The sequence below is a fragment of the Homarus americanus genome, unplaced genomic scaffold (genome assembly GCF_018991925.1).
Source record: "Homarus americanus isolate GMGI-L3 unplaced genomic scaffold, GMGI_Hamer_2.0 scaffold370, whole genome shotgun sequence".
Taxonomy (NCBI): domain Eukaryota; kingdom Metazoa; phylum Arthropoda; class Malacostraca; order Decapoda; family Nephropidae; genus Homarus; species Homarus americanus.
This window is the reverse complement of record NW_024743165.1, coordinates 308,409-334,986: the sequence shown is the minus strand read 5'-3', so window position 1 is coordinate 334,986 and position 26,578 is coordinate 308,409. Positions and strand designations below refer to the sequence as shown.

General features: G+C 43.0%; 1 protein-coding gene and 1 long non-coding RNA gene across 2 annotated transcripts; both read right to left on the bottom strand.

Moving 5' to 3' along the window:
- Positions 1 to 5,197: 5,197 nt before the first annotated feature.
- Positions 5,198 to 5,533, bottom strand: LOC121877118 (bile salt-activated lipase-like). The gene has a single exon (XM_042382746.1). The coding sequence runs from the start codon at positions 5,531 to 5,533 to the stop codon at positions 5,198 to 5,200; it is 336 nt and encodes a 111-aa protein (XP_042238680.1).
- Positions 5,534 to 6,757: 1,224 nt separating this feature from the next.
- On the bottom strand, positions 6,758 to 9,824 carry LOC121877117. Its single transcript, XR_006090895.1, has 3 exons — positions 9,154 to 9,824; positions 8,717 to 8,795; positions 6,758 to 7,527 (listed from the first exon to the last, which is right to left on the bottom strand). It is a non-coding gene; the product is annotated as an uncharacterized LOC121877117 (long non-coding RNA).
- Positions 9,825 to 26,578: the final 16,754 nt, after the last annotated feature.

The following is a 26,578-nucleotide window of genomic DNA, read 5'->3' as shown; positions in this document are numbered from 1 at the left end:
GAAAATAGTCGCAACCTGAACACGGTTAGTGTTGTGCTGACTGGTTGTTTGTTTATTGGCTGTAATTTGACGACGTTGTTTTATTCCACTAACATGTTAAGAAGAGATTACTGAAAGAATGCACATTACTTACACCAGTATCCGCCTGGGCGCCGCCTCCCCTAGGAGTGGACCACAGAGCTACAGGCGTTGGCAGGGCCCTGGGCAAAGTGGCGCCCCTCCTGCAAGTAGCAAGTCTTTCCAGGGGCGGTGATCTCGCCAGGGGCGACGGCACCCCAGGGCCCTTCCACACGCAGCTTTTTACCCCAGAACTTCATATTTTTGTCGTAGACATTTTGCATTCGGCCCAGTAATCCTTTACTAAAACGTAATTGGTGGGAGTAAGATGACGCTATAAAAATTACAGCCAATAGGAGAACAGAGCAATCAGTCAGCACAACACCCCCAACTTAGTTTTCATTGTTGGATATTTATTCTCAAGCCACTATTTTAAGCCTGGGAGATATGATGTTAAATAAAATACACACTGCCCATAGCATTTTCAGTATTATCAAGAATCGAATAAAAGGAGAATAAATATTCAACAGCAAAGATAAGTTATGTTGTTGACTGGTTGCTGTAATTTGATGACGCGTCTCCACCACTCCAGCAGTAAGAGACACACAGAATGCACATTTACCACACCAGTATCCATTTTTTGGGGCTACGCTTCCCTAGGAGGACCCACAGAATCATACAGGCGTTGGCAGGGTCCCTGGGAGCAGTGGCGCCCTCCTAGTGGCAGTGGGGCGCCTTCCAGGGGTGGCAGGATTCTGCCAGGAAGGCGACGGCGGCCCCTGTGGGCCCTTCCATTACGCAGCGCTTTACCCCAAGAACTCTATAGTTTTGTCTTACATTTTGCAGTCGTCCATCCCTCATTTAAATGTGATTGGTGGAGAAAGATGACGTCATAAATTGCTAGCCAATAGGAGAACAGAGCACAATCAGTCAGCACAACACCCCAACTTATGCTTTGCTGTTGGATATTTATTTTCGTTTCACTATTTAAACTCTGGGAGATATGAAGTTAAATAAATAGATACTGCCCATAGCATTTTCAGTATTTTCGCAACCTGAACAATGAAAAGGAGAATAAATATCCAACAGCAAAACATAAGTTGGGGTGTTGTGCTGACTGATTCCTCTGTTTTCCTATTGGCTGTAATTTGATGACGTTACGTCTTATTCCACCAATTACAGTTAAGTAAGAGATTACTGGAAGAATGCAATATATACGACACCACTATCCATTGTTTTGGGGCAGCGCCTCCCCTAGGAGGACGTATTGTAAGCCACAGGCCTTGGCATGATCCCTGGGAGCAGTGGCGCCCCATAAAGAGGCCTGGGGGAAGCCACCGCCTCTGGAAGGGCCCCAGAAGGCGCCACCGCCGCTGGCAGGGCCTCTCGGAGCACCACGGTCTCTAGGAACGTACCTAAAGGCGCCCCCGTCCCTGGAAAGACCCCAGAGATCACGGCTGTCCCTGTGAGGCCCCCTAGGGTCGCCAGTGCCCCTAGCAGGGCTCGTGGGGGCGCCGCCGTCCCTGTGATGGTCCCTAGGAGCGTTGCCGTCCTTGTGAGGGTCCCGTGTTGCCGTCCCTGAGAGGCCCATGGAAGTTCGGCTGTTCCTGAAGGAGCTCCTGTCGACGCCGCCTTCCCTTAGAAGGCCCCTAGGATTGCAGTTGTCACTAAGGGTGCCCTAGTGGATCCAGCGCCCGTGACATGTCCCGTGGGGGCGCCGCTGACCCTAAGAGGGTCCTGGGGGCGCCTCCATGCCTGGCATGGCCAAGTGACCCTCACAGGGATAGAGGTGATCCCAGGGTCCCTTACAGGGACAGTGGCGCCTTCAGGGGTGTTCCCAGGGACCGCTTCGGCCCCAGGGGCCATACCACAGTGGTGGCACATTCAGAGGCCCTTCCAGAGGCGGTGTCTCCGCCAGGGTCCCTCTATGAGGAACCTTTGCACCCAAGGACCCTGCCAGGGGATGCGGCGCCCCTATGGGCCCTCCTAGGGCCGGTGGCGCTGTTATGGGCCCTCCTAGTGGCAGTGGGTGCCTTTCCAGGGGCAGTAGGGTCTCTTCCAGGGGCGACGGCGCCCCCAGGGGCCCTTCCACATGCAGCATCGCCCCAAGAACTTCATAGTTTTGTTAATATTTTTTAGAGGTGCTCGTCTATCTTTATTTAATTGTGATGTATCAAATAGCACAACACCCCAACTTATGCTTTGCTGTTGGATATTTTTTTTCGTTTCACTTTTTAAACTCTGGGAGATATGAAGTTAAATAAATAGATACTGCCCATAGCATTTTCAGTAATTTCGCAACCTGAACAGTGAAAAGGAGAATAAATATCCAACAGCAAAACATAAGTTGGGGTGTTGTGCTGACTGATTCCTCTGTTTTCCTATTGGCTGTAATTTAATGACGTTACATCTTATTCCACCAATTACAGTTAAGTAAGAGATTACTGGAAGAATGCAATATATACGACACCACTATCCATTGTTTTGGGGCACCGCCTCCCCTAGGAGGACCTATTGTGAGCCACAGGCCTTGGCAGGATCCCTGGGAGCAGTGGCGCCCCATAAAGAATCCTCGGGGGAGCCACCGCCTCTGGAAGGGCCCCTGAAGGCGCCACCGCCACTGGCAGGGCCTCTCGGAGCACCACGGTCTCTAGGAACGTACCTAGAGGCGCCCCCGTCCCTGGAAAGACCCCAGAGATCATGGCTGTCCCTGTGAGGCCCCTTAGGGTCGCCAGGCCCCTTAGCAGGGCTCATGGGGGCGCCGCCGTCCCTGTGATGGTCCCTAGGAGCGTTGCCGTCCCTTTGAGGGTCCCGTGTTGCCGTCCCTGAGAGGCCCATGGAAGCTCGGCTGTTCTTGAAGGAGCTCCTGTCGACGCCATCTTCCCTTAGAAGGCCCCTAGGATTGCAGTTGTCCCTAAGAGCACCCCTGGGGACCACGCCATAGGGTCCCCCACCATGACCATAAAGAGGTCCCGGGGCCTGCCTGGGTGGCGGCCAGTGACCCTCACAGGGATATGGCGATCCAGCCTCTTACAGGACGGGGGCATCTTCAGGGGTGTTCCCGGTGCTCGCAGGGTCCCCATGAGAGCCCTGCACCAAGGACCCGTGCCAGGTTGCGGGCGCCCCTTGGGCCTCCTCCTAGTCGGTGGCACTGTTATATCTCTTAGTGGCAGGGTGCCTTTCCAGCAGTAAGTCTTCCAGGGGCGACGGCACCCTCGGGGCCCTTCATGCAGCATAGCCCAGGACTTTATAGTCGTCATATTTGCTCGGGCATCCTCATTAACCGTGATAGGAGAAGATGTAACGCCATCAAATTACAGCCAATAGAAGAACAGAGCAATCAGTCAGCAATAACACCCCAAACATGCTTTGCTGTTGGATATTTATTCGTTTCAACTATTTAAACTGTGGAGATATGATGAAATAAATCGACACTGCCCAGAAAGATACGGTATAGAAACCTGAACAATGAAAGGAGAATAAATATCCAACAGCAAAACATAAGTTGGGGTGTTGTGCTGACTGATTGTTCTGTTTTCCTATTGGTTGTAATTTGATGACGTTACATTTGCTCCACCAGTACAGTTAAGTAAGGATTACTGACGAATGCAAATGTACGACAAACCACATGAGTTCTTAACATGCTGCCGCTGCCCTGGAAGAGACCCTACTGCCCCTGGAAGCACCCACTGCCGTTAGGAGGCCCATAACAACCCACTGTCCCTGGGAGGCCCCTCACACGAACGCCACTCGGAGGGCTCCTAGACGCGCCACCACCCCTGGAAGGGCTACTGGGGAAACCGACGACCTTAGGAAGGGTCTTAGGCTCTCTACTAGCGCCGACACCCTGGGTGATCCCCTGAGGGCGTTGCATGGTAAATCAAATGGGAGGGTCCCAGGGGCACTGCCATTGTAGTGAGCCTAAAGGTGCCTTTTCCACATTTAGAACTATGGGAGATATGAACAACACTGCCCATCGCATTTGTATCATCGCTTCATGAACAATGTAAGCGAATAAATATCCAACAGGAAAAACATAAGTTGGGGTGTTGTGCTGACTGACTGTTCTGGTCTCCTATTGGTTGTATGGTGTATTTATATTTTAGTCCACCAATCACAGTTGAGTAAGGATTGCTGGACGTATGCAATATGTACAACACCACAACCAAAAGCTATAGGGTTCCCAGGAGGGGGCGCCCACAATAGAGCCCCTGGGGGCATCACTGACCCTAAGAAAAGCCCCTGGAGGCGCTGCTGCCCGTCTCAAGAGTCCCTGGGGGAGTCGTTGCCCCTTGATAGGACCCTGGGGGCACCACCACCCCTTAGAGGTCCCCTGAGGTCGCTACTGCCGCTGGGAGGGCCTCATGGGCGCCGTCACCCCTGGGAGAGCCCCTCGGTATACCACCACAAATGGGAGCTCCCCTGAGGGGGCGCAGACTGGGAAGGCCGCTGGTGGCGCCACCGACTCTGTAAGAGTTGGGGACAGCCAGAGGTCAGGGCCCTGGGTACTCCACTCACCTGGCAGGGCCACCTGGGACGTCTGCTGCCTCTGAGGTCCCTTGGGAGCGCTGCTGTCCCCTGGGAGGGACCCTATTGCACCATCCCCGTTGGGAGGGCCTCACAGGCGCTACCACCCTGGAAGGGCCTCTGGGGGGACCGCCGCCCTTGGCAAGGACCTTTATGGGCCCGTAGCAGCGCCGTCACCCCTGGATGCGTTGCACATGGTAAAGCAAATGGGGTCCCAGCGGCACTGCCATTGTAGTGAGCCTGGGGGCAGTTGTCACATTTAGAACTATGGGAGATATGAATAAATACACTGCCCATCGCATTTCCAGTCTCATCGCATCATGAACAATGTAAAGGAGAATAAATATCCAACAGGAAACATAAGTTAATGGTGCTGACTGACTGATCTGGTCTCTATTGGCTGTATTTGGTGTATTTATATTTTAGTCCACCAATCACAGTTGAGTAAGAATTGTTGGACGTATGAAATATGTACAACACCACAACCAAAAGCTATAGGGTTCCTAGGAGGAGGGCGCCTCTAGTAGAGCCCCTGGGAGCACCACTGCCTCTAAAGAGAGCCCCTGGGTGAGCTGCTGCCCGTATGGAGAGCCTCTGGGGGCCTCGTTGCCACTTAATGGGCCCCTGGGTGTGCCACTGCCGCTTGGAGGGCCCCTGTGGGTGCCTTCGCCCCTGGGTACGCCACCACCTCTGGGAGGTCCCCTGGGGCTGTTGCTAAGCCTGGAGGGGCCGTTCGTGGCGCTGCCGCCTCTGTAGGGGCCATTGGGGGCACCACAGCCCCCGGCAGGTCCCCTGGGCTTCTGCCGCTCCTGGGCGCGCCATTGCCCCTGGGAGGTCCCCAGGGAACGCCGATGCCTCCTGGGAGGGCCCCTGGTGCGCTACCGCCATTGGGAGGGCCCCTAGAGGCGCCACTACCCCTGAAAGGGCTACTGGGGGGACAGCCGCTCATGGCAGGGACCTTTCAGGGCCCCTGGTAGCGCCGATACCCCTGGGTGAACCCTTGGGAGCATCGCATCTGGTAAGGCAAATAGGAGGGCCCCAGGGGGCACTGCCATTGTAGAGACCCTGCTTTAATCTGTCTCTGTAGTCAAGGTTCCTAATGCCCAGGAGTAGTCTTGTCATTCTCCTCTAAATTCTTTCTAAGGATTCTATATCCATTGTGTAGTACAGCGACCAGAATTGAACTGCGTAATCTAAGTGAGGTCTCACAAGCTTAAGATATAGTTTTAGGATGACCTCGCTAGTCTTGTAACTAACACTCCTTTGTATGAATCCAAGTACAGTACTTTATTAGCCTTGTTTCGAGCAAATACACATTGTTTAATTGGCGTAAGATTCCTACTTAGCATTACTCCTAAATCTTTCTCGCAGTCGGATTTCTCTATAACAACGTTGTTCATCTGGTATCTGGTTTCTCTGTTTACATCTCCTAAACTGAGTACTTTACATTTGTCCACATTGAATTTTATGACATTTTTCTGACCATTACAAAAAAATTTAAGATCATAGAAAATGGGAAGATTTCATAATAGAAAAAGGGGGAAAAGAGGGGGTAAGAAGGAGAGTAAATGGGGGTAAAAGTGGGTAAAGGGGGTAAAAGGGGGTAAAACAAGGAGTAAAAAATAGGGTAAAAAAGTCTTCATTCGCATAACAAAACATTTTACTCTTCTTGTAATGGAATACAAGATTCTATTTGAAGAATTTACTGCAATTTTCTATAATTAATACATCTTTACAACTTGCTTTTAACCATTCTCTCTATTCTAATTGGGCTCAAGTTACCTGAAGCATCCCATTGGTGGACCACAGCAATGACATCACCACGAGTAGTCTACGTCATTGGTAGAATAGACCACAAGAGCAACGACGTCATTACCAGTATTCTACCTCATAGGTGGGCATGAAATCCTTCACTTTACAATGGTTGACAAACAAAAATTGAATTTAAATATTAGTCACAATTATGACTAATGTAAGATAAGCAAAGTCATTCTTCACAGCCTAGTCATCACGTCCACACAAATGATTATAACAGTGTAGTCCCAGAAGTCTACATGGCCACTCCTGTAAAAGATCTCTCCTCCCTCCTACACATCACAGTGAGTCCTTCCTTCATCCCTACACATCACAGTGAGTCCTTCCTTCATTCCTACACATCACAGTGAGTTCCTCCCTCCCTCCTACACATCACAGTGAGTCCTTCCTTCACTCCTACACATCACAGTAAGTCCTTCCTTCATTCCTACAGCCCAGTTGCTTAATAATTCCTTCCGTCAATTCTACACATTACTCTAAGTCGATTCCTCACTCTTCAGTCGGTCAACAAGTCCTTAATAGGTCAGTAACTCCTTCTCATTCCTTCACATCACAATAAGACCTCCCTGCACTCCTTCACATCACCTCACATTTCAGTAGGTCAACAAGTCCTTCCGTCACTCCTACACCTACACATCTTAGTGCATCCTTCCTTCACGCCTACAAACACACTAAGTCCTCCTGTCACTTCTACACATCACAGTGAGTCCTTTCCTCACTCCTACACAGCACATTATGTCCGTCCCTCGCTCCTACATGTCACAGTAAGTCTTCCCTCACTCCTACAAATCACTGCTTGTCTTTCCATCCCTCCTGCGCATCACCACAAGTCTCCTTAGTCCTACACATTATTGCTTGTCCTTCCCTCACTCCTACAGTGCCTGTCGTTAGTAAATAAACTTTCAATACACTGTTATAATCAGTTTTAGTGTTTCTATGAACGTATCTAACCAACACTTATTTCTACACCATACAACTTCCTGTCATGTCGGGCAGACTGACTTATTCAGGGCATATTCATATTTTTGTACTCTTGATCGTTTCTCTTGTCCATCTTGTCGATGCTTCGTCATCTGGACACCAAGTTATGGCTCTCAGTCTCCCTGGGGAGGTATTGTCCGTTTCTACCTGCAAAATTAATATTTTATACGCCAAAATTAGTATTGTTTTATGTATATGTTGCATAGTGGGAAGAATTCAAAGCACTCTTTCTTCACACACTCATTCAATATTCACACTACCGGGTGGACTAAATGTGTTCTGGCATAATACTTCATCACCCACAACAGGTCATGGTTTCCTTCTGTCGCCTCACAAGTCAACATCACTCACCAGCAACACGTCTTTTCCCGAAAATCACTGCCATGTTATCTACCCCTTCACATACACACCACTGGTTGATGGATGTTCCTTCACTCTCACTTCTGGTGCAGCCTCCACCCCACCCTTCCATCTCCTCCCTCCTACCACACATTTACCTGTCTTCCACTTCCCATTCTTTCAATTTGTCTATTCCACCTGACCATCTATCCAATACTTCACTACCAGTTTCATCGCTCTATATTACACGCATTACATTTTTAACATGCCACAACTATTGACCTTTAACAATGACCTTGACCTCTTGATGAACTCATTTCCTGTTCTATACTTCATTCCAGTGATCCAACATTCACTCAAGGTTCCAAGCTAGGTCAGTGATGTCACCACAGGGGTCACGTTAGATATACAAATACCTTACACAGCTGACCTTAAACTTGTAGTCAATTTGTACTCGACATACACAGGTGACAAAAACACTGATGCTTTAATGTAATATTTTAACTAAATGTGAAATTTTATGTTTTACAGCAATTATTCATCAACAAACAGATTGATCTCGTCATTTTGTATTTCTGACAAAGAGAAACATTCAGACAACCAGACAGACAAACAAACACTGGCATATAATCAAAGAACCATCATGTCTGAGGATTGGTGACCACAGCCCTCCACTAAACTTTATTTTGGCGAGGGGGGGGGGGGGGCTGTGTTTACCAATCCTGCCAGATGTTATGTATCCAGGGACCACAACTGTTAATTCCATTCATCCATCTCAGTCTCTGTCTTCCCCTGGCCCTCCATCCATTAATTCTACCAACCAATATCAATAATAAACTACAACACTCTAAAATAAGTCTAGCTCATGTAACAATTTCTTGTAGTATTCCTATCTACCTCATCCAGGTAATCTCCCACACCTGTAACAATGACGGGGAAATATTTAAGATAAAACAGATAAATTTCACTTACGAACCCTTTAAAATCCTGCCCCTACCTCATCCAGTTCAACACGTCTTCAGTCAATCCGGGAGTCGAACCAGAGGCCTCCATCATCCACATCGGGTACCTTGACACTGTTGAAATGTATATAAACTGTTTACATATATATATATATATATAGTTTAATTGCAATCTCGTTTTGGAGCCTCGACAAATTACCTAGTATCTTAGAAGCTCGACAAATTACCTGGTTATGCTAGCTTTGAACCTGTAAGATGACCCCATAAGATTTAGAGGTCACTTAACCTGTTCAAGGAATTTTTGCACACATTAAAAGCCATCCCACACACAACTGGGTAGATGACAGCTGTGCATGAATCTTAAGACCATACCTCAAACAGTAATTAACCCTACTTATCACTGCTGACACATAAGGTGCTATGAGCAGGATCTATCCACTCAACACTCGAGCCTTCACAGTGAGTGACTTACACACACTGGACCTCCTCTTGAGTGCCTGGCAGTATTGGGTGAATCCAGCTCACCACCAAGTAACACAGCTTAACAACCTTAACACATCTCCATTCTAGTGCTGGTCATCGTCATCTGTAGCACGGGGAGAAGAGTGTCTTGAGCGTCACACACGGTGGCCACGGTACAGGTCGGGGCGTTGGTATAAATGTTTAATATGACTGGTAAATACCCACAGTAGATCAGTACAAATAGCATGGCTAAGAGTCTACAGTCATTGGTTAACTCTTACTCGTATAAACTAACCAATTAAGAAATGTATCATTCAATTACACTGATGTTGAGACAAGGTTATCAATGTGTGTGAATGAGGGTCGAAATTTTTACTATAAATCTGACTTGAGTTTAGAGACTGACTCATGAGTTTATCTATCTATCTATTTGTCTGTCTGTCTGTCTGTCTGTCTACGTGCATCTGTCTATTCTTCTGGATTATTGTGTATGTCTAAATGGCCTTTATTCTATCTATCTTCTTTATCTCTCTCGCCTCCTGGTACCCACACAAACTTGTCGTAATGGCCACCGAACAAACCAGTTTCGATGTAATTGATTTAATTTTCAATGGTCTTGTTAAATTAGGCGAAGCTACCAATCACCCCCAGCGTTCAACACTGTCTTCCTGCATCCTCTTAATTCTGAAAGAAAAAAAAAGATATTGAGTAACCTTCAGAATGTACTCGTACCAGTCTCACCCATCCCCGCTACCACCACACTTACAGCCTCGGGATGTAGTGGCGGCTGTCCATCAACACGCATTCACAAATCAGAAAATAATAAAATAAAAAAATCCGTAAATAAAACACGAAAAAAAGTATCTAACACAAACTAACTGAAACACAAACGTAATAACATTCAACTTATTATACCAAAGATAATTTTTTTCTCGGTTCTTAATTCGTAAAAAACATAAAAATAAAATTATGAAAAATGAGAAAACAAATGACTGTGTGGAAGATGAGTCGACCTCCTCCACCAAAGGTTGAGAGAGGTTAAGTAAGAACAGGTATAACAACCATTACAAACCCCAAATAATGACTATGATACATTATGTGGTTACAGGACTAGTTATGGCTAATACCTCAACCCCATTATTATACATCATCTCGACAGGTTGCTTGTGGGAGTCAATTTTCCTTTTTTTCTGAACGTGTGAAGAAATATCGCATTACACATCCTCCGTAATGCCGTAATTCAAAAGAGTTACCGCGGTCGTGCATCATGGTAGAGTAATCTGATGTTTTTCTTTTCAGTTCCTTATTTATGTGTAATTAATAGTGTGTGTGTGTGTGTGTGTGTGTGTGTGTGTGTGTGTGTGTGTGTGTGTGTGTGTGTGTGTGTGTGTGTGTGTGTGTGTGTGTGTGGTATTCCTTATCTATTTACTCTATTGTGATGTATAGTCTCTTATTGGGGAGGGGGGGTGTGTGGGAGGGGGGGTGATAGGTGTGTGTGTGTGTGTGTGTGGGGAGTGAGGGAGGGGTGAGAGGGAGGGGTAGGGGGGATGGGAGGTGGGGTGGGGGCGAGGGGTAGACAAAAATACTATTACTTAACTTTTAACGCATCACAGCTGTCGTTTTATGAGCTGAGAAGTGCAAAAATTAAGAACAGTTCTCTCCTTTTAAGTAGTAAGACTGGCAACCACTCACATGATTTCTCAGTGACCAAAATTTCCCAGTGACCAATTTCCCAGTGAACAATTTCCCAATGACCAAAATTTCCCAATGACCAAAATTTCCCAGTGACCAAAATTTACCCGTAGATAGTTTCCCAATGGACAAAATCCCAGAATTGAGTGGTGTTAGGGGGTGACAGTCAATTCGTCCAGTCAGTCTCTGTGTATGAAGGACATGGGGTGATAGACTGTTAAGAGGGTGACAGTCAAACTCAACCAGTCAGTCCCTGTACACAAAGGCATGTATTACCCGACTTATGTTTATGATTTACGTTACTGACGATGGTGACCAGATAGTGAGCTTGTCCAGGGCGTTACTAGTGTATTATATATTACAAGGAGGAGCAGTACACGGAGGAGCAGTACAAGGAGGAGCAGTACGAGCAGCAGCAGTAATACAAGCAGCAGCCGTACAAGGAGCAGCAGTACAAGGAGCAGCAGTAACACAAGAAGCTAACACAAGTAGCAACTATGTCGTCAACAGCGGAGAAGCAAAACATGGGACACGCCACAGAACCTGTTTTAACCCTCTTATTTGAATAATATTTATTAAATTTATTTACCCAAATTACTTCGTTTATATACTAGTCATTAATTCATCGTTTCCTTGGTCGATCGATGGCTTATCTAACACGTTATTAGTCTTGGTTGGTTGGGTGTGTTTAATAAGACGGGTTTATTGTTTTATATAGCAAGGTGGAGTTTATACCTACCCCCCCTCACCGCTTTTGTTTACATTTGACGTATTAATGCTGCCCGAGACTCGACGCTTGACAGTGTCTCGTTAGTAACACACACACGCACACACAATCGTATTAACAGAATTTGGTACACATACACATCCTGGGAATAAGTAACTGCAGTATACACACATTAATATATCAAATATATATATATGAATATAATTACAGAGCTGCATCAAGCATATAAGACCAACGTTTCATCATCGTCAACTTAACATATTCACAAGTTAATACTACAATATTATATACGTTTTTAATAAGTCACAAAACGAGCTATGAAAAAAATTATACCCAGTAGCTCCCTGCATATAGATGACAAGGCGAAAATTGTTAGGTTAAAATCAAGTTAATATAGAGTTAATGTTAGGTGATTATGTAGTGGTAATGTTAGTTTAAGTGGCGGAAATATAATAAAAAGTTTAAATAGGAGTGATTCGTTTTCCTCCGCCATCAAGATTTGAGGTGTTATAGAAAACGAAGGTAAAACTGTGGTAATCGGGATGACTAAAGTAAATCGAATACTATCCAGACCTAAACTGATCATTATCCAGACCTAAATTGACCATTATCCAGACCCAAGGTACTAAGAAATCATACGAAGAATCATATTTTTAATTACAGGTACAGTAAGAGAGTTTTTATTTACACAGTGGATGATGCAAGATGCTGAAACGAAGAAAGTATATCTGTATTTTTCTTTAACCTATAGTATGTTATGTATTCTTCCGGGGGGGTAGACCAGAGAAATCATCAGGGTGAATTCAAGGCTCTTTACGTTAGTTCCCAAGTTCTTAGAAATGTAAAGGTTTTTCATCATTTTTGAACGTATAATCTGTCGAGTTTGAATCAGAAAAAAAAAGTTAAAACCCATTTATCAAACTTGTTGATTTTGTAATTTCTCCGGCGTTCTTGATAGTAATCACCGAGTGTTGAGGTTTATGACGGTTAAAATTCAATTAGTAATTAATTTTGGCGTCTTATATAGTTTTTCACTGACTAATAAATCTTTTTTATTGAATTAAGAAAACTACCCTACACTAATCGGCAGTTAACATTCATTGTAAAATATTTATGACCAAAATTATTGCTTAAGTTATTGAAAGGTTTATGTTATAAATTAAAACTGTATTTACGTAAGTGTACAGGATTTTTATTTTTATTTTTTTATTAAGGAAAAGAACTCCAGTCACTGCTCAAGGTAAACTGCATGACTGACTGACTGGAATGATGGAGGGTACAGTCACTCTCCCAGACAGTCAACCTGGATTTATATTCTCGAAGACCATAAGTTTTTACAGTCTCTTACGGTATCTCTGTCTTTCTCTCTGTCTACGTCCATCTGTCTGTCTGTCTATCGCATTCCTCATATATATCCTCTATTGTATTTACTTTATATAACAGTAACTCCGGCCTACAGCTCCGCCGCTCATCCTTTATGGTCAAATTACATGAACTTTCTCTTAGTCAACACTCGCCACCTCTTCCCCCTCAAGTATTTCATTATTATTAGTAAACACGTTTTGGTAGTCTTTGTTCTCTTTCTACACACACACACACACACACACACACACACACACACACACACACACACATATATGCCCTGTGACCCTAAACGTGATGTGTGGGGGATGGGGAGGTGGGGGGGAGAAAGAGATAGAGGGGAAGGAGGTTAGAAGCGGAGAGGATAGAGGAAAGGGGGTAGAAGGGGAGGGGGTAGAGATGGAGGTAGAGAAGTTAGAGAGGGGATAGAGGAAGAAGGGGGGTGGGGAGAGGGGGGTAGAGGAGGTAGAGAGAGGGGGGTGGAGCCGGAGGTGAAGAGTGGGGGGGGAGGATGTTCCTGCTCTAATGAACACTCCTATCTCCACCATTAATCTCCTGACTAACTAAAGGCATTAGCCCCGCGGTCAAGTCACTCATCAGTAAACACTAACACCTGCTGAGAACAATGACTACAACTTCTAGTAATAAGTAAAACATTATCCAGTTTGTGATAATGTGTCTACTGTGAATCAAGTTACCGGACTGTGAAACCTCTATTTTGCGGATTAAAGGAATGGAGTCTGTTATATCGAGGGTTCAGTTAGATGTGACAATAATATATTTAGAATTTATTCCTTCGTCAAATACCAACCCAGAATTAGTAAACTAGTCTAACACCAACACCTGGAATTATTAAGCTAGTCTAACACCAACCTGGAATGAACAAGCACAAGTCAATCACTCGCTCTCAAAATGACGCAACGTACAGACACCAAAATCAACAACAAAAAAACACACTATCCCAACTGCTCTTACCATTGAATTATATATCGTATTTAAGGCCACACTACATCTCATTATTATTATATTACACAACGCGGTGAGGCTCAACTATTTACAACTAACCGGACACAATCATTTATAGAATTATTCACACAGCGGCGCCAAATCTGGTAAACAAATAATTTGGTCGGTTGTAGAATAATATTATGGTGGCAATCTGACTGTCGGGGAGGGAGGGAGGGGTTGAGCCGTGTGTGTGGAGTGACTCGTTTATACTGTATTAAGGGGATATTGTGGGAGATATTGTACTACTGTAGTATTTTGACGATAAATTGGATATACTGTCTGTCTGTCTGTCTGTCTGTCTATTTATCAGTCGATTTATTCAACTATTTGTTCTATTCCTCTATTTACCTCTCGTTCGTCTATTTATTTAGCTATTTAACTATCCATCTCTTTCCCTCCCAACTAGCCTCTCCTGCTTCTGTTGTCTGCTTATCTTCCTACTGATCTCCCTGCTTCTGCCCCTCCCCCTGGGCCTGGTAACTCAAGAGGTATGTTGAATACTACTCTAAATGTAAAAATGTAACAGATAAATTTCATCCATTTAAGGGTTCATTTTAAGGGTTCATTTTTAGGGTTCATTTTAGGGTTCACTTTCAGGGTTCAAAACCGACTCGATACTGTAAACACTGAAGTCCCAATGGATAAATAATAAGGTAGAGAGTTTGAACCTTGAAATATAATCTTTGAAGCTTGGGAAGGTAGGAATGATGGAAATAAAATTAGCCATTGGTAATGTACTTCGAATCTAATGTCGCTAGGTACGTTGTTGTGTCTCTCGTGAGGCAGGGTACGGGGTGAGGGTAAATGAGGATAATTAAACGCATTAGCTTACTGTACTAATAGGTCCCAAGTCCTAATTGTTAAAGCGATGGTCAGATTTGCTAGGGTTAGGTTGGGTCTGTTAGTACTGGGCTCCTATTAAGGAATGGTTGACCCTAGTATTGACCTTATTTGACCTTATTTACCTAATGATCGCTCAAACTAAAGGTGGCAAGGCAGTGTTGTTTATTTAATTTGTTTACATTGTTACATAGTGGTGTGTGTGTGTGTGATGCCAAATATTTCACCGCATTTGTAGAGATTGTTGGAAGCTCATTTGACCATTTTAGCTTTTAGTATCAATGACGGGAAATCTCTTCAGTGTTCGTATTTACAAACATTCGCAAGTTTTTCTTTATTAAAAAAAAAGAATTATAATTTCTAGCATCACTTTGTTATTGCTTGACTATTGATGCGTTCATATATATCTAATTGCTGACACTTTTTTAACTTACGTTCATTTGCGATGTGACGTAAGAACGCGGGATCAAAATTTCTTCTTGTTTGATGCGTTAAGAGACAGTGTATAAATAGGTTTGCTTACAGTATTTTATATGACTCGTAGCTATTATTCTGACAAATATAAATAAGTATTTATTTACATTATTAATAGGTATATTATTCTTACATGACATAGACCAGTTAAGATTGATATATGTAAAAAAAGAAGTATTTTCATATTTCACAAAAACTATGAGTAATGTGATTTTCCCTTTTTCATTTCATACCTGACACACTGACTCTACTTTCACATAATGATAAAATGTCAAGAACAATTGAAAGTCTGACGAGTCACTTTTTTGTTGTTAGTATCGTCAAGGTGATCATAATAGAGTCATTATAGTGATAATTATACCTATGACCTATAATCGTCAAGGTATACATAATGATACATATATAGTATTATAGTATTACTTAAAATGGTTATAAGTAGTATATTACCTATAAAATGCATATAATGAAGATATATGATTTTGTTGAGTCGTTTTTGCTCACCTGTAATGTCTACCTGATAATTAAACGACTCCCTTAAGGTATATATAATTTCTTCATTAACTTGTTTCTTTTTTTTTGTATCTTTCTTAATTAAAATCAACGGGGAAAATATAACAATCTTTATAAAATATTAACAAAATAATTGGTTTTTGATATAAATTGTCTTTGGGGATTACTGTACGTGCGTAATTTATAAATGGAATAAACTTGTAAAATGAACAATAGATATTTTGACTTTCGTTTATATTTAATCTTGAGAATTATTATTGAAATTTGGTTTATCTAAAAAAAATATATTAGTTTCGAATTTTAAAACACAATCTCAAGGTTAATAATGTAAATCACTTGCTCGACGTGTTGAGGGTGTATCGTAGAGGTGACAAGGCAGTGTTTAGTTCTTGTCGGAAATTTTGTGATTTTGACTTGACTTGGACAGGTGTGGAGGTGGACAGGTGTGGAGGTGGGCAGGTGTGGAGGTGGACAGGTGTGGAGGTGGGCAGGTGTGGAGGTGGGCAGGTGTGGAGGTGGGCAGGTGTGGAGGTGGGACAGGTGAGGTGGGACAGGTGTGGAGGTGGACAAGTGTGGAGGTGGACAGGTGTGTGGGAGGTGGACAGGTGTAGAGGTGGGCAGGCGTAGAGGTGGGCAGGTGTAGAGGTGGGCAGGCGGAGGTGGGCAGGTGTAGGGGTGGGCAGGCGCAGAGGTGGGCAGGCGTAGAGGTGGGGCAGGGTAGAGGTGGGCAGGCGTGTGGCAGGCAGAGGTGGGCAGAGGGTGGGCAGGCGTAGAGGTGGGCAGGCGCAGAGGTGGGCAGGCGTGAGGGGGCAGGTGTAGAGGTGGGCAGGCGTAGAGGTGGGCAGGTGCAGAGGTGGGCAGGCGTAGAGGTGGGCAGGTGTAGAGGTGGGCAGGTGTGAAGGTGAACGGTTGTGGAGCTCCTTTAGTGAAACAGCATTACCTGTAGGAAAGGTCACAATCATTAACTCTGATCATCTTTCATAGCACACACACAAAAAAAAACGGGGAAAAATTAGCTTCGGTTACTTTGAGAATCTAGCCATGTGTCGTAAGGTTGAGGTAGTGTACTCTCTCTCTCTCTCTCTCTCTCTCTCTCTCTCTCTCTCTCGGTTAATTTCTAGTGTATGAAAAAAAAATTACCAAAATTGGAAGAAAAATATTGACATTAAAAATAAAAAAAAAACTACCAGAAGTTATAAAAATGAAAACAAATACTAAAATTGATGACTTATACCAAGACGACGAAAAAAAAATATCAATTCCCACATAATTATTAAAAAAAAACTATAAAAGTAAAAAATAAAATTCCCCAAACCCATAAAAAAATACCCCAAAATAATAGTAAACAGAATAATTATACCAGTAGAACTTGAAGAGAGAGAGAATACCAGAATTAGGAACACGAATTAAGACAGCGATGAGGAGGAGGAGGAGGCGGGGAGGGGGGGAGAAAGGCTTTAATAAACTCCTATGTCATTTTACTATCTCCTAATAAGAATAATAGCTTCAAGAACTTTCAAAGGTCAGGTTTAATGGACTTTGTATGTTCCATGAGAGAATTTTAAGCAGCGTCTGAAATTAGCTCAAAAGGCAGAAGGGGAAAAAAAAAAGATGAAAATTTCCCGGTAGAAGTTGCCTAAGGCGGGGTTGATGAAACGCTATTGTGTGTGTGTGTGTGTGTGTGTGTGTGTGTGTGTGTCGGTCAGTCACTTAAAGCTCATTACTGTTTAGGTTTGTAGTTTGTGACTCACCCTTATTAAAAAAAACTTTCTTTTGATTTTACCTACAGTGTTAATTTTATTGTCTTGATATGAGAGAGAGAGAGAGAGAGAGAGAGAGAGAGAGAGAGAGAGACGCACTCACCTTCAATAATAATAATAACTTCATTACTATTTTTACACATGAAAGCAGTGAGTTACGATGAGGAGTGAAATGTCACTTAACATGAGAGTGACCGGCAGTGTTGAGGAGTTCCCAGGTACCTCAGGGCTGGGAACCCAGTATACACCAGGTACCTCAGGGCTGGTAACTCAAGTATACACCTGTGACAGTATTTCTTTTTTTACGGGGATTAGCCCACCTGGGCACAGGTCACTGACCCACATCGGGGCCTGGGGGGCTAAAATGTAGTAGTAGTAGTAGTAATAATAATAATAATAATAATAATAATAATAATAATAATAATAATAATAATAATAATAATAATAATAATAATAATAATAATAATAATAATAAGGAACCATAAAGAAATACAAAAATGAAAAAAGATCAAAAGTGAGAAACAATATATATGTTGTGTTGTCATTAGTAAGAGACACAATTGAGACCCTGCAATGGTGTGTGAGTGAGGCAGAAAGTCAGATCATCAACCTGGGACTTGGTCACATATGGCAGCAGGGTCTACCATTACACAACACATTATGCTTCCAATATCTTCCCAGACGGTAGTACCTCCCTGTTTGGTACCTGCCTACTACCTACTACAAGCTGATGATCATGATGTATGTATACTGTATAGTTTGTATGTATACTGTATATGTATGTGTATGTATATTGTTTATGTACAACGTGTATGTATTCAGTATGGTTACGTGTATGTATACTGTTTCTGTACGTTTATACTGTTTGTGCACGTTTATATATACTGTTTATGTACGTGTATGTATTTGTATATGTACGTGTATGTATACTGTTTATATACGTATATGTATATTGTATATGTACGTGTATGTATACTGTTTATATACGTATACGTATACTTTTATGCTCGGTAACAATATACCAACAGAATGAAACAGAAATAGACAGTCATAGAGACAAAAGAGAGGGAATGAAAGAAAAGAGAGAGAGAGAGAGAGAGAAATATAAGCAGAAAGTTGGAAGTATAGACGTACAATAGAAAAGCAAAAAAAAACAAAATAAAAAAAAAACAAGACATCTATTCACTGGCTTCAACCCTCAACCTAAATTCTGGGATGGTGAGGAGTCATATCACCCATTCTACCCACCAGCCCACCCAACCCACCCAACCCACCTACACATCCGAGTGGGCAAGACAAACAGAAAATCGTCACCACGTTTAGCTAATTCTCCTTACATGTTTTCCCTTGTAAACGCTGAAGAAGAGAGACAGTTTGACGATATACTTACCATGTTATCGGTAGGTAGGAGGAGGGAGGAGGAGGAGAGTGCGTCAAGAAGGTAGATATTGCGTCAAAAAGGTAGTTAATGCGTCAAGAAAGTAGATAATGCGTCAAGAAGGTAGAATATTGCGTCAAGAAAGTAGATTATGGGTGAAGAGGGTAGTTAATGCATCAAGAAGGTAGAATAATGCGTCAAGTAGCAGGGTATTGGTGTCAAGGAGGAGAATTTTTGTATTTTAAACCTGAATGTTGCGTCATGATGTGTGTGTGGAGAGGAGTGGACGACACCCAGTGCTAAATGGTGTGTGTGTGTGTGTGTGTGTGTGTGTGTGAGAAAGGTACACACATGCTAACATAGACACACTCACATATATATATATATATATATATATATATATATATATATATATATATATATATATATATATATACACACACACACAAAGACATACTTACGCTAAACATACTAATTCAAATACACGAGCACAAATACATACATACATACATACATACATACATACATACATACATACATACCCTAACTGTGCTACGGAATATTTCAGCTGGGGAGGAACGGTGTGTAACTTGTTTTGGGGTGGGTTAGTGGGGGGAGGATGACCACCCTAGCCCACCCACCCACCAATTCACCCACTCACCCACCCACGCGTTCACCCCCACTCCTTCTTCTTCTTCTCTTCCTTCTTTCTCCTCAATTCTCAACACACCTCATTATTCCCACCTGTGTATTTTACCTGTAATTTAATTATCTATAAGTGCCAAGGTAATGTCTGTTAGCCTTCACACACACACACACACACACACATACGTACACACACATACGTACACAAACAAATACACCCCTGATTTCTATATCACACCAACCTACTCATAAAAAAGATACCTCCTTACTGTCATTTCTCCTATCCACCCACCCACAGGACCACCTCTCCCTTCCCTCCCCTCCCTCCCGTCTCACCTTACATACCATCCTTTCCTTAACCCTAACACCCCCCCTTCTCCCTCACTACTCCATCATCCCCCCTCCCCTCCTACCCACACCTCACCACGACCAAGGAGGCACTGAACTCTCTCTCTCTCTCTCTCTCTCTCTGCTTGAACACATATGATTGTTCAACAGACAGTACATATCCTGTGGACTGTGTGTGTGTGTGTGTGTGTGTGTGTGTGTGTGTGTGTGTGTGTGTGTGTGTGTGTGTGTGTGTGTGTGTGTGTGTGGCTTAAACACCCTATAACACTACCTGGGAGAGTTAGGTTAGGTTAAATATAAGGGTCATAGGGAGGGGGGGGAGGGGGTTCCACACACAGGTATACATCCATTACATCAACAATAACAGGTGTATATAAGATGTTTTTACCTGTAATTAATAACACCTGTAACATTTATATAGAGTAATTATGATTATTTTTTGTCGCGTAATGAAGAATGTTAATGAGATTGTTATTATTACAATGATTTAGAGGGTAATGTGGCGTGATTATTTTAATGATGTGGTTAAAATATTAATGAAGTGAAATGCGTATATGTTCGTAGTGTTTATAAACCTTTCTTACTTTAGTGGTTTGTTTATGTTAGTGTTTGCATTTTCTGTCTATTTTTGTGTCTGTCTGTCTGCCTGTCTGTCTGTTTGTCTGTCTGTCTGTCTATCTCGTTTTTCTGTCTCTGTCTTTATCTCACTTTTTTCTGTCTCTACTACTGTCTCTCTCTCTCTCTCTCTCTCTAGCTATCTTTATTTCTCTCTGTCTATCTATCTATCTATCTATCTATCTATCTATCTATCTATCTATCTATCTATCCAACTCACAAACAATAAATAATCCCAGTCAAACATTTATAAACAAACACCTTATTGTTAATTAATCCCTCTTAAGACAACCTAATCCCTCTAGACCAAGTGACATAAGTTATTTTAAACAGTTATCTTGTGATAAGTGATGGGATTGGTGATGGGATTGGTGATGGGATTGGTGATGGGATTGGTGATGGGATTGGTGATGGGATTGGTGATGGGATTGGTGATGGGATTAGTGAGAACCAACACGATAAGAACACACACACACACACACACACACACACACACACACACACACACACACACACCGAAACGAACAAAGCAAACTTCCTGTAAGATTCTAGGCTTTGGTTTTGTAGGCAACTCCCATTTTTTCTTATCATAAAAATGCAATTCATTTTTGTGGCCTGCGGGAAGGTGACTGAGGAGGAGTATTTGGAGGAGGAGGAGAAGGAGAAGGAGAGAGAGAGAGAGGAGGAGGAAGAGGAGGCAGTGTTGTTTCTGGGTCCATCTGCCTAAGGTTGACGCACACCGGTCTTTGACAGCGGATAGCGGGCTGGTTTTTATAACACTCTGAATTCCCTAAAATGTAGAGTTAGACAAAGGCACAGGCAGGAGAGAGAGAGAGAGAGAGAGAGAGAGAGAGAGAGAGAGAGAGAGAGAGAGAATTTACAACACGATGACTTGAGAGAAAGAGAACAACAGAGAGGAGGAGGAGGAGAGGAAGAAACGAAAGGAAAAATGAAGAAGAAAAAGAAGAAAAAAAAACAACAACAAGCAACAACAATAACAACAACAATAATAAGAAAAAAAGAAAAAAACAACAACAAACAATAACAATAATAATAATAATAATAATAATAATAATAATAATAATAATAATAATAATAATAATAATAATAATAATAATAATAATAATAAGACGAAGAAGAAGAAGAAGAAGAAGAAGAAGAAGAAAAAGAAGAAGAACGAAGAAACTCAAATAAATAAATAAAAATAGAATGAAAGAAGTAAAGGAAGAACACAGATAATTATTCTATTTATATTCACTAGTTATTTCTCGCATAGTTTTCCTCCTTTCTATTATGTAAATGAGGACCATCCTTTTCTCCCTCTCATAAAGCCTTTTACATTCTTAGCTTTTTTTATTATTAGTTTTTACTGTAGTGAAGATGTGTACGAGTGAGGATAAACATTTCACTCACTCACTCACTCACTCGCTCAGTCACTCACTCACTCACTCACTCACTCACTCACTCACTCACGCAATACTTGGGTCAATGTACTATATATACGTTATTGTGTTGCATCTTGAACAATACTTAACGTTACTGTACATTCATATACCACAAGTACACACATTTGCAACACACAGATCACATTACCACTTCACTCAAGCAACAGAATAAAACACCATGTACTAACAACAGACATCAGGTGTAACAAGCAGGTGTAACAAGCAGGTGTAACAAGCAGGTATAACAAGGAGTATTTTAGTAAATTTCATATCTTGACCCACAACTTATATCGTCCCTTCCGCTTCCTTCCCTCTTCCTTTTTTTCTTGGGTATAATTCCTTTCCTTTTATCGAAGACGTTTACATAACATTCTTATGGATATATCAAGGTAAACTTATACAGTCCCCTTCACTTGTGAGTTTACAGGGGCTCGTCAGGTTTTGTGAAGTGTGGCAACGCTGTGTTTGTTTACATTTGACAGAAGGAAACTTGCAATAGTAAACATAAGATAGAATCAAATTAAAATAAATATCTCAATGTAATGATTTGTGGAATGTGTATATGAGGAGCCCCTGTAAACGCACTAGTGAAGGGGACTGTAACCTAACCTAGCCCTGTAAACGCACTAGTGAAAGGGACTGTAGTATACCAGGTGAACATTACAAAGGTTAATTACTCAAGTCAGGTAAAGGAGGTGTGGCTCACTATTGCCGTGTTGTGTGTTGTGATGTTTACTTTCGCTAATATGATTCTTGACCATTCAAATCTAATCCTCTTAACTAGATTGCAATGTTATGGAAATTTTCTTTGTTGTGGGATTTTCTTTATTTACTATACTAGCTACGATAACCCCTCAGTACGATAATAACCTCTGAGTACGATAACATAATCCATTAAGTAAGAAAACTTAAAACCCACAAATACAATAATTTAATCACTTGAGTATGATATCAACCCCATGAGTATGACGAATTAAACCCTCGATTACGATAACATAACCCTACCGTACGATAACATAACCCCAACGTACGATAACATAAACTAAAGTACGATAGCAACCTCTCCCGCACGAAAATTTAAATAATTGCGTACGACATCTTGAACTTTGGAAAACGACAACCAATAAATTTTTTACAGAGCAGAAAGTTGATTTATGGAGTAACTGAAGCGTTTGGTTAATTTTACCCACACGTCTGTCTGTGTGTTGTGGTGCGGTGACCTGTAGCGAGAGAGAGAGAGAGAGAGAGAGGTAGCACAGGTAGTTCTAAACGGGTCTTTGGGTTACCTGACGAAGGTACACATAGCGGGTGATTAAGTGACGTGTAAACTGGTTATTCATCTCTCTCTCTCTCTCTCTCTCTCTCTCTCTCAAGGAATAACCCCATAAAGACCGGACACCTAGCCAACAGCACAGCATTAACCCCGGAAGACGAAGCCCCCAAAAAATCGATTAACGTCCAGTTCCCCAATTTACTGCTACGTAGACAAAACACACCTGGGGATCGAACCCGGAACTACAGGAGACAAAGGCACCTGCGTTGGTTAGGTTAGGTTAAGGAGACTGCTACAGGTGGTGATATTGGCAGGTAAAGTACAGGTAGGTTTATGTACTGTATATATTGAAAGGTTGGTTGTAGAGTTTTTTCAGGTGAACTAGCAGATGAGAGGAGGTGGGTGGGTGGGTGGAGTGGGTGGGTGTGGGTGGGTGGTGGGTGGGTGGGGAGTGGTGGGTGGGTTGTGGTGTGTGTTTGTTATCTGTCTGTTTGTATGTCTCTTTCCTGTTTGTCTGTCATATTGATCCACACAGCATAAGTTTTTTCCCGTAACTTAAGATAAAAATTATTAAACCCCCCGACATTGTAAGGATTTACATCATAATTCCTAAATATATTAAAAAAAATAATTATCACTTGAGTCTTGGTGCAATTTCGTCGCCATTTTGTTTTTTGTGGGTTTAATAGAGCGGCGGAAATATCACGTTCATAACCGGAATTATACAGATTTTGATATTCCGGGTTGAATTGACTATCTGGGGTCTGGTTTCTCCTGGGAGGGTGAGGGAGTGGGGTGGGAGGGAGGGGGCTGAGGGAGGGGGTGAGGGAGGGGGGTGAGGGAGGGGGCGAGGGGAGGGAGGGAGGGGGGGCGAGGGAGGGGGGTGAGGGAGGTGAGGGAGGGGGGTGAGGGGAGAGGGTGGAGGGGAGAGGGGTGAGGAGGGGGTGAGGGAGGGGGTGAGGGAGGGGTGAGGGGGGGGGTGAGGGAGGGGGGTGAGGAGGGGGGGGGGAGGGAGGGGTGAGGGAGGGGGGTGAGGGGGTGAGGGGAGGGGTGAGGGAGGGGTGAGGGAGGGGTGAGGGAGGGGGTGAGGGAGAAGGTGAGGGAGGGAAGTGAGGGAGACACCGGAGGAAAAACAAGTTGACATTTTCAGTTGTTTTATGGATGACTGACACACACACACACACACACACACACACACTACAAGGGCTAATCGTCAAGGTAACCAAGTCAGTGAGAAATCCTTTGTAATTAAGAAATCTCTGCAGGTAAAGCTTTAAACAGGATTTTTAGAGGAATAATTTAACTATTTCACACGCTTGAGTGATTGTACAGGTGTGATCGAAAACTCCCTGTTCACCTGTCATAATTAAGAATAAACGTGCTCCTTGTTATACCTACATTATTATATACCTTGAGCTAATTACCATAGCTATCAAATAAATAATAAGAAAAATAGTATCCAGTTCTATCAGTTAATTTGACCATTTTTTTTTACAGATTTACTCATAATAGATAAAGGTAAATAATTAAATCATTAATCACAGGTGCACAGGAACTTTTCGATCATACCTGTGGTGATAACAACAGTAGTAGTTGTCGATGCTATTAAACGGACCGGACTTTGTACCTGAAGGAACTGACAGCAAAATATATCGATACTAAATAAGTCAACTCCAGTAAGAAGTTTTCATACGCCCAAGAACAAAAACAAGAGACATTACGAGAGAAAATTACACCTCAAACCTACATTCGAATATTATTGCCATTAGAATCTTTACCTGTATTCCCGCAGTGTGTGTGTGTGTGTGTATCCATTGATCTTGTTCCAATGTACCGTAAGGCATTAGGTTAAGGTTACCAGTGTATTAATTATTGTGGTCTGCTCAGGTGGTGGAAGCAAGGAGAAATTCATCGATAATTTTTGATTTGGAGTTTTGTATCACCTGTAGATTATTAGCTCCCCCCCACAACTTATTTCACCTGATGATTACAAACACCTTATTGCTACCTGTGTGAGGGTTAGGTTAGGTTATCATTTAGGGTTGGTTAAGCTTATGGTGTAAATAAACCGGGAGTGTCTAATCTTCAGGTGATCCAGACAGCCGAGCAGGTGGTAATATGGAATCTTTTAGGGTCATCTTCGGCAGCCAGTCGTTTCCTCATCCGCATGAAGAGGAAGAGGAGGAGGAGGATGTAAAGGAAATAGAGGAGACGGAGATAGAGCAGGAAGAAGAAGAAGAGGAGGAGGAGGAAGAGGAGGAGGAGGAGGAGGAGGAGGAGGAGGAGGAGGAGGAGGAGGAGGAGGAGGAGGAGGTAGTAGTGAAAGCGGTCAGCCCAACCTCCTCCTCCTCCTGTTGAACTTCCGGGGCCTCATAAACCAGTACTCCCCCCCCTCCCCGACACACAAAATCCCCTCCCTCATTAACACTTGGTACAGGTAACGTCCGCATTTTACACCTGTGGTTTCCATCAGTAGATTGTAATTGTGTTTTACAATATGCCATCACACCTGTATTTTTTTTTTGGTTAGGTTAAGTTAGCATTAGATAAGGTTAGGTTAAGTTATGTTAGGTTAAAGTTAAGTCAGCATTAGATAAAGTTAAGTTAGGATGATCTTCAAGTCATCACTAAGGCTCTACCACGCCTCATACAAGTAAAACTGACCTGACTTCCCACACCACCACAATAAGTGTATTTACTGTACTCCTACTTTTTTTACCTTGAGGCCAACACCATCACACCACAACACCCTCACACCACAACACCCTCACACCACAACACCATCACACCACAACAGCACCTCACACCACAACACCATCACACCACACCATCACACCACCTCATACCACAATACCATCACACCACAACATCTCACACCATCACACCACAACACCATCACACCACAACACCATCACACCACAACACCATCAGGCACAGCTCCCCTCTCCTAGGTGACCCGTGAGACCGACTTGGTGGTATAGTACTTCGGCTTCCACTGCTACAGGTGTTAGGGTGTCTTCTACCGACTAATATTCACCGACTAATGCTGACCGACTAATGCTGACCGACCGATACTTCCCGACCAATACTGACTGACCAATCATTACCGACCAATAATTCAATAAAATTCTCAAGTAGATACTTCACTTAATCGTCATAGCAACCTAATCCAACCCAAGCCAAGCTAAGAAAAGCCAAGCCAAGCCAAGCCAAGCCAAGCCAAGCCAAAGTCTCTCACCCTGACCTTCATTCCTCCCAAAAGTAACACCATTTTCTCTCTATTTATTAACCCTGTAGCAACATTCCCTTCACTGATAGGAACATTCACCTCAGACATTCTAAATTGCATGGGGCTTAA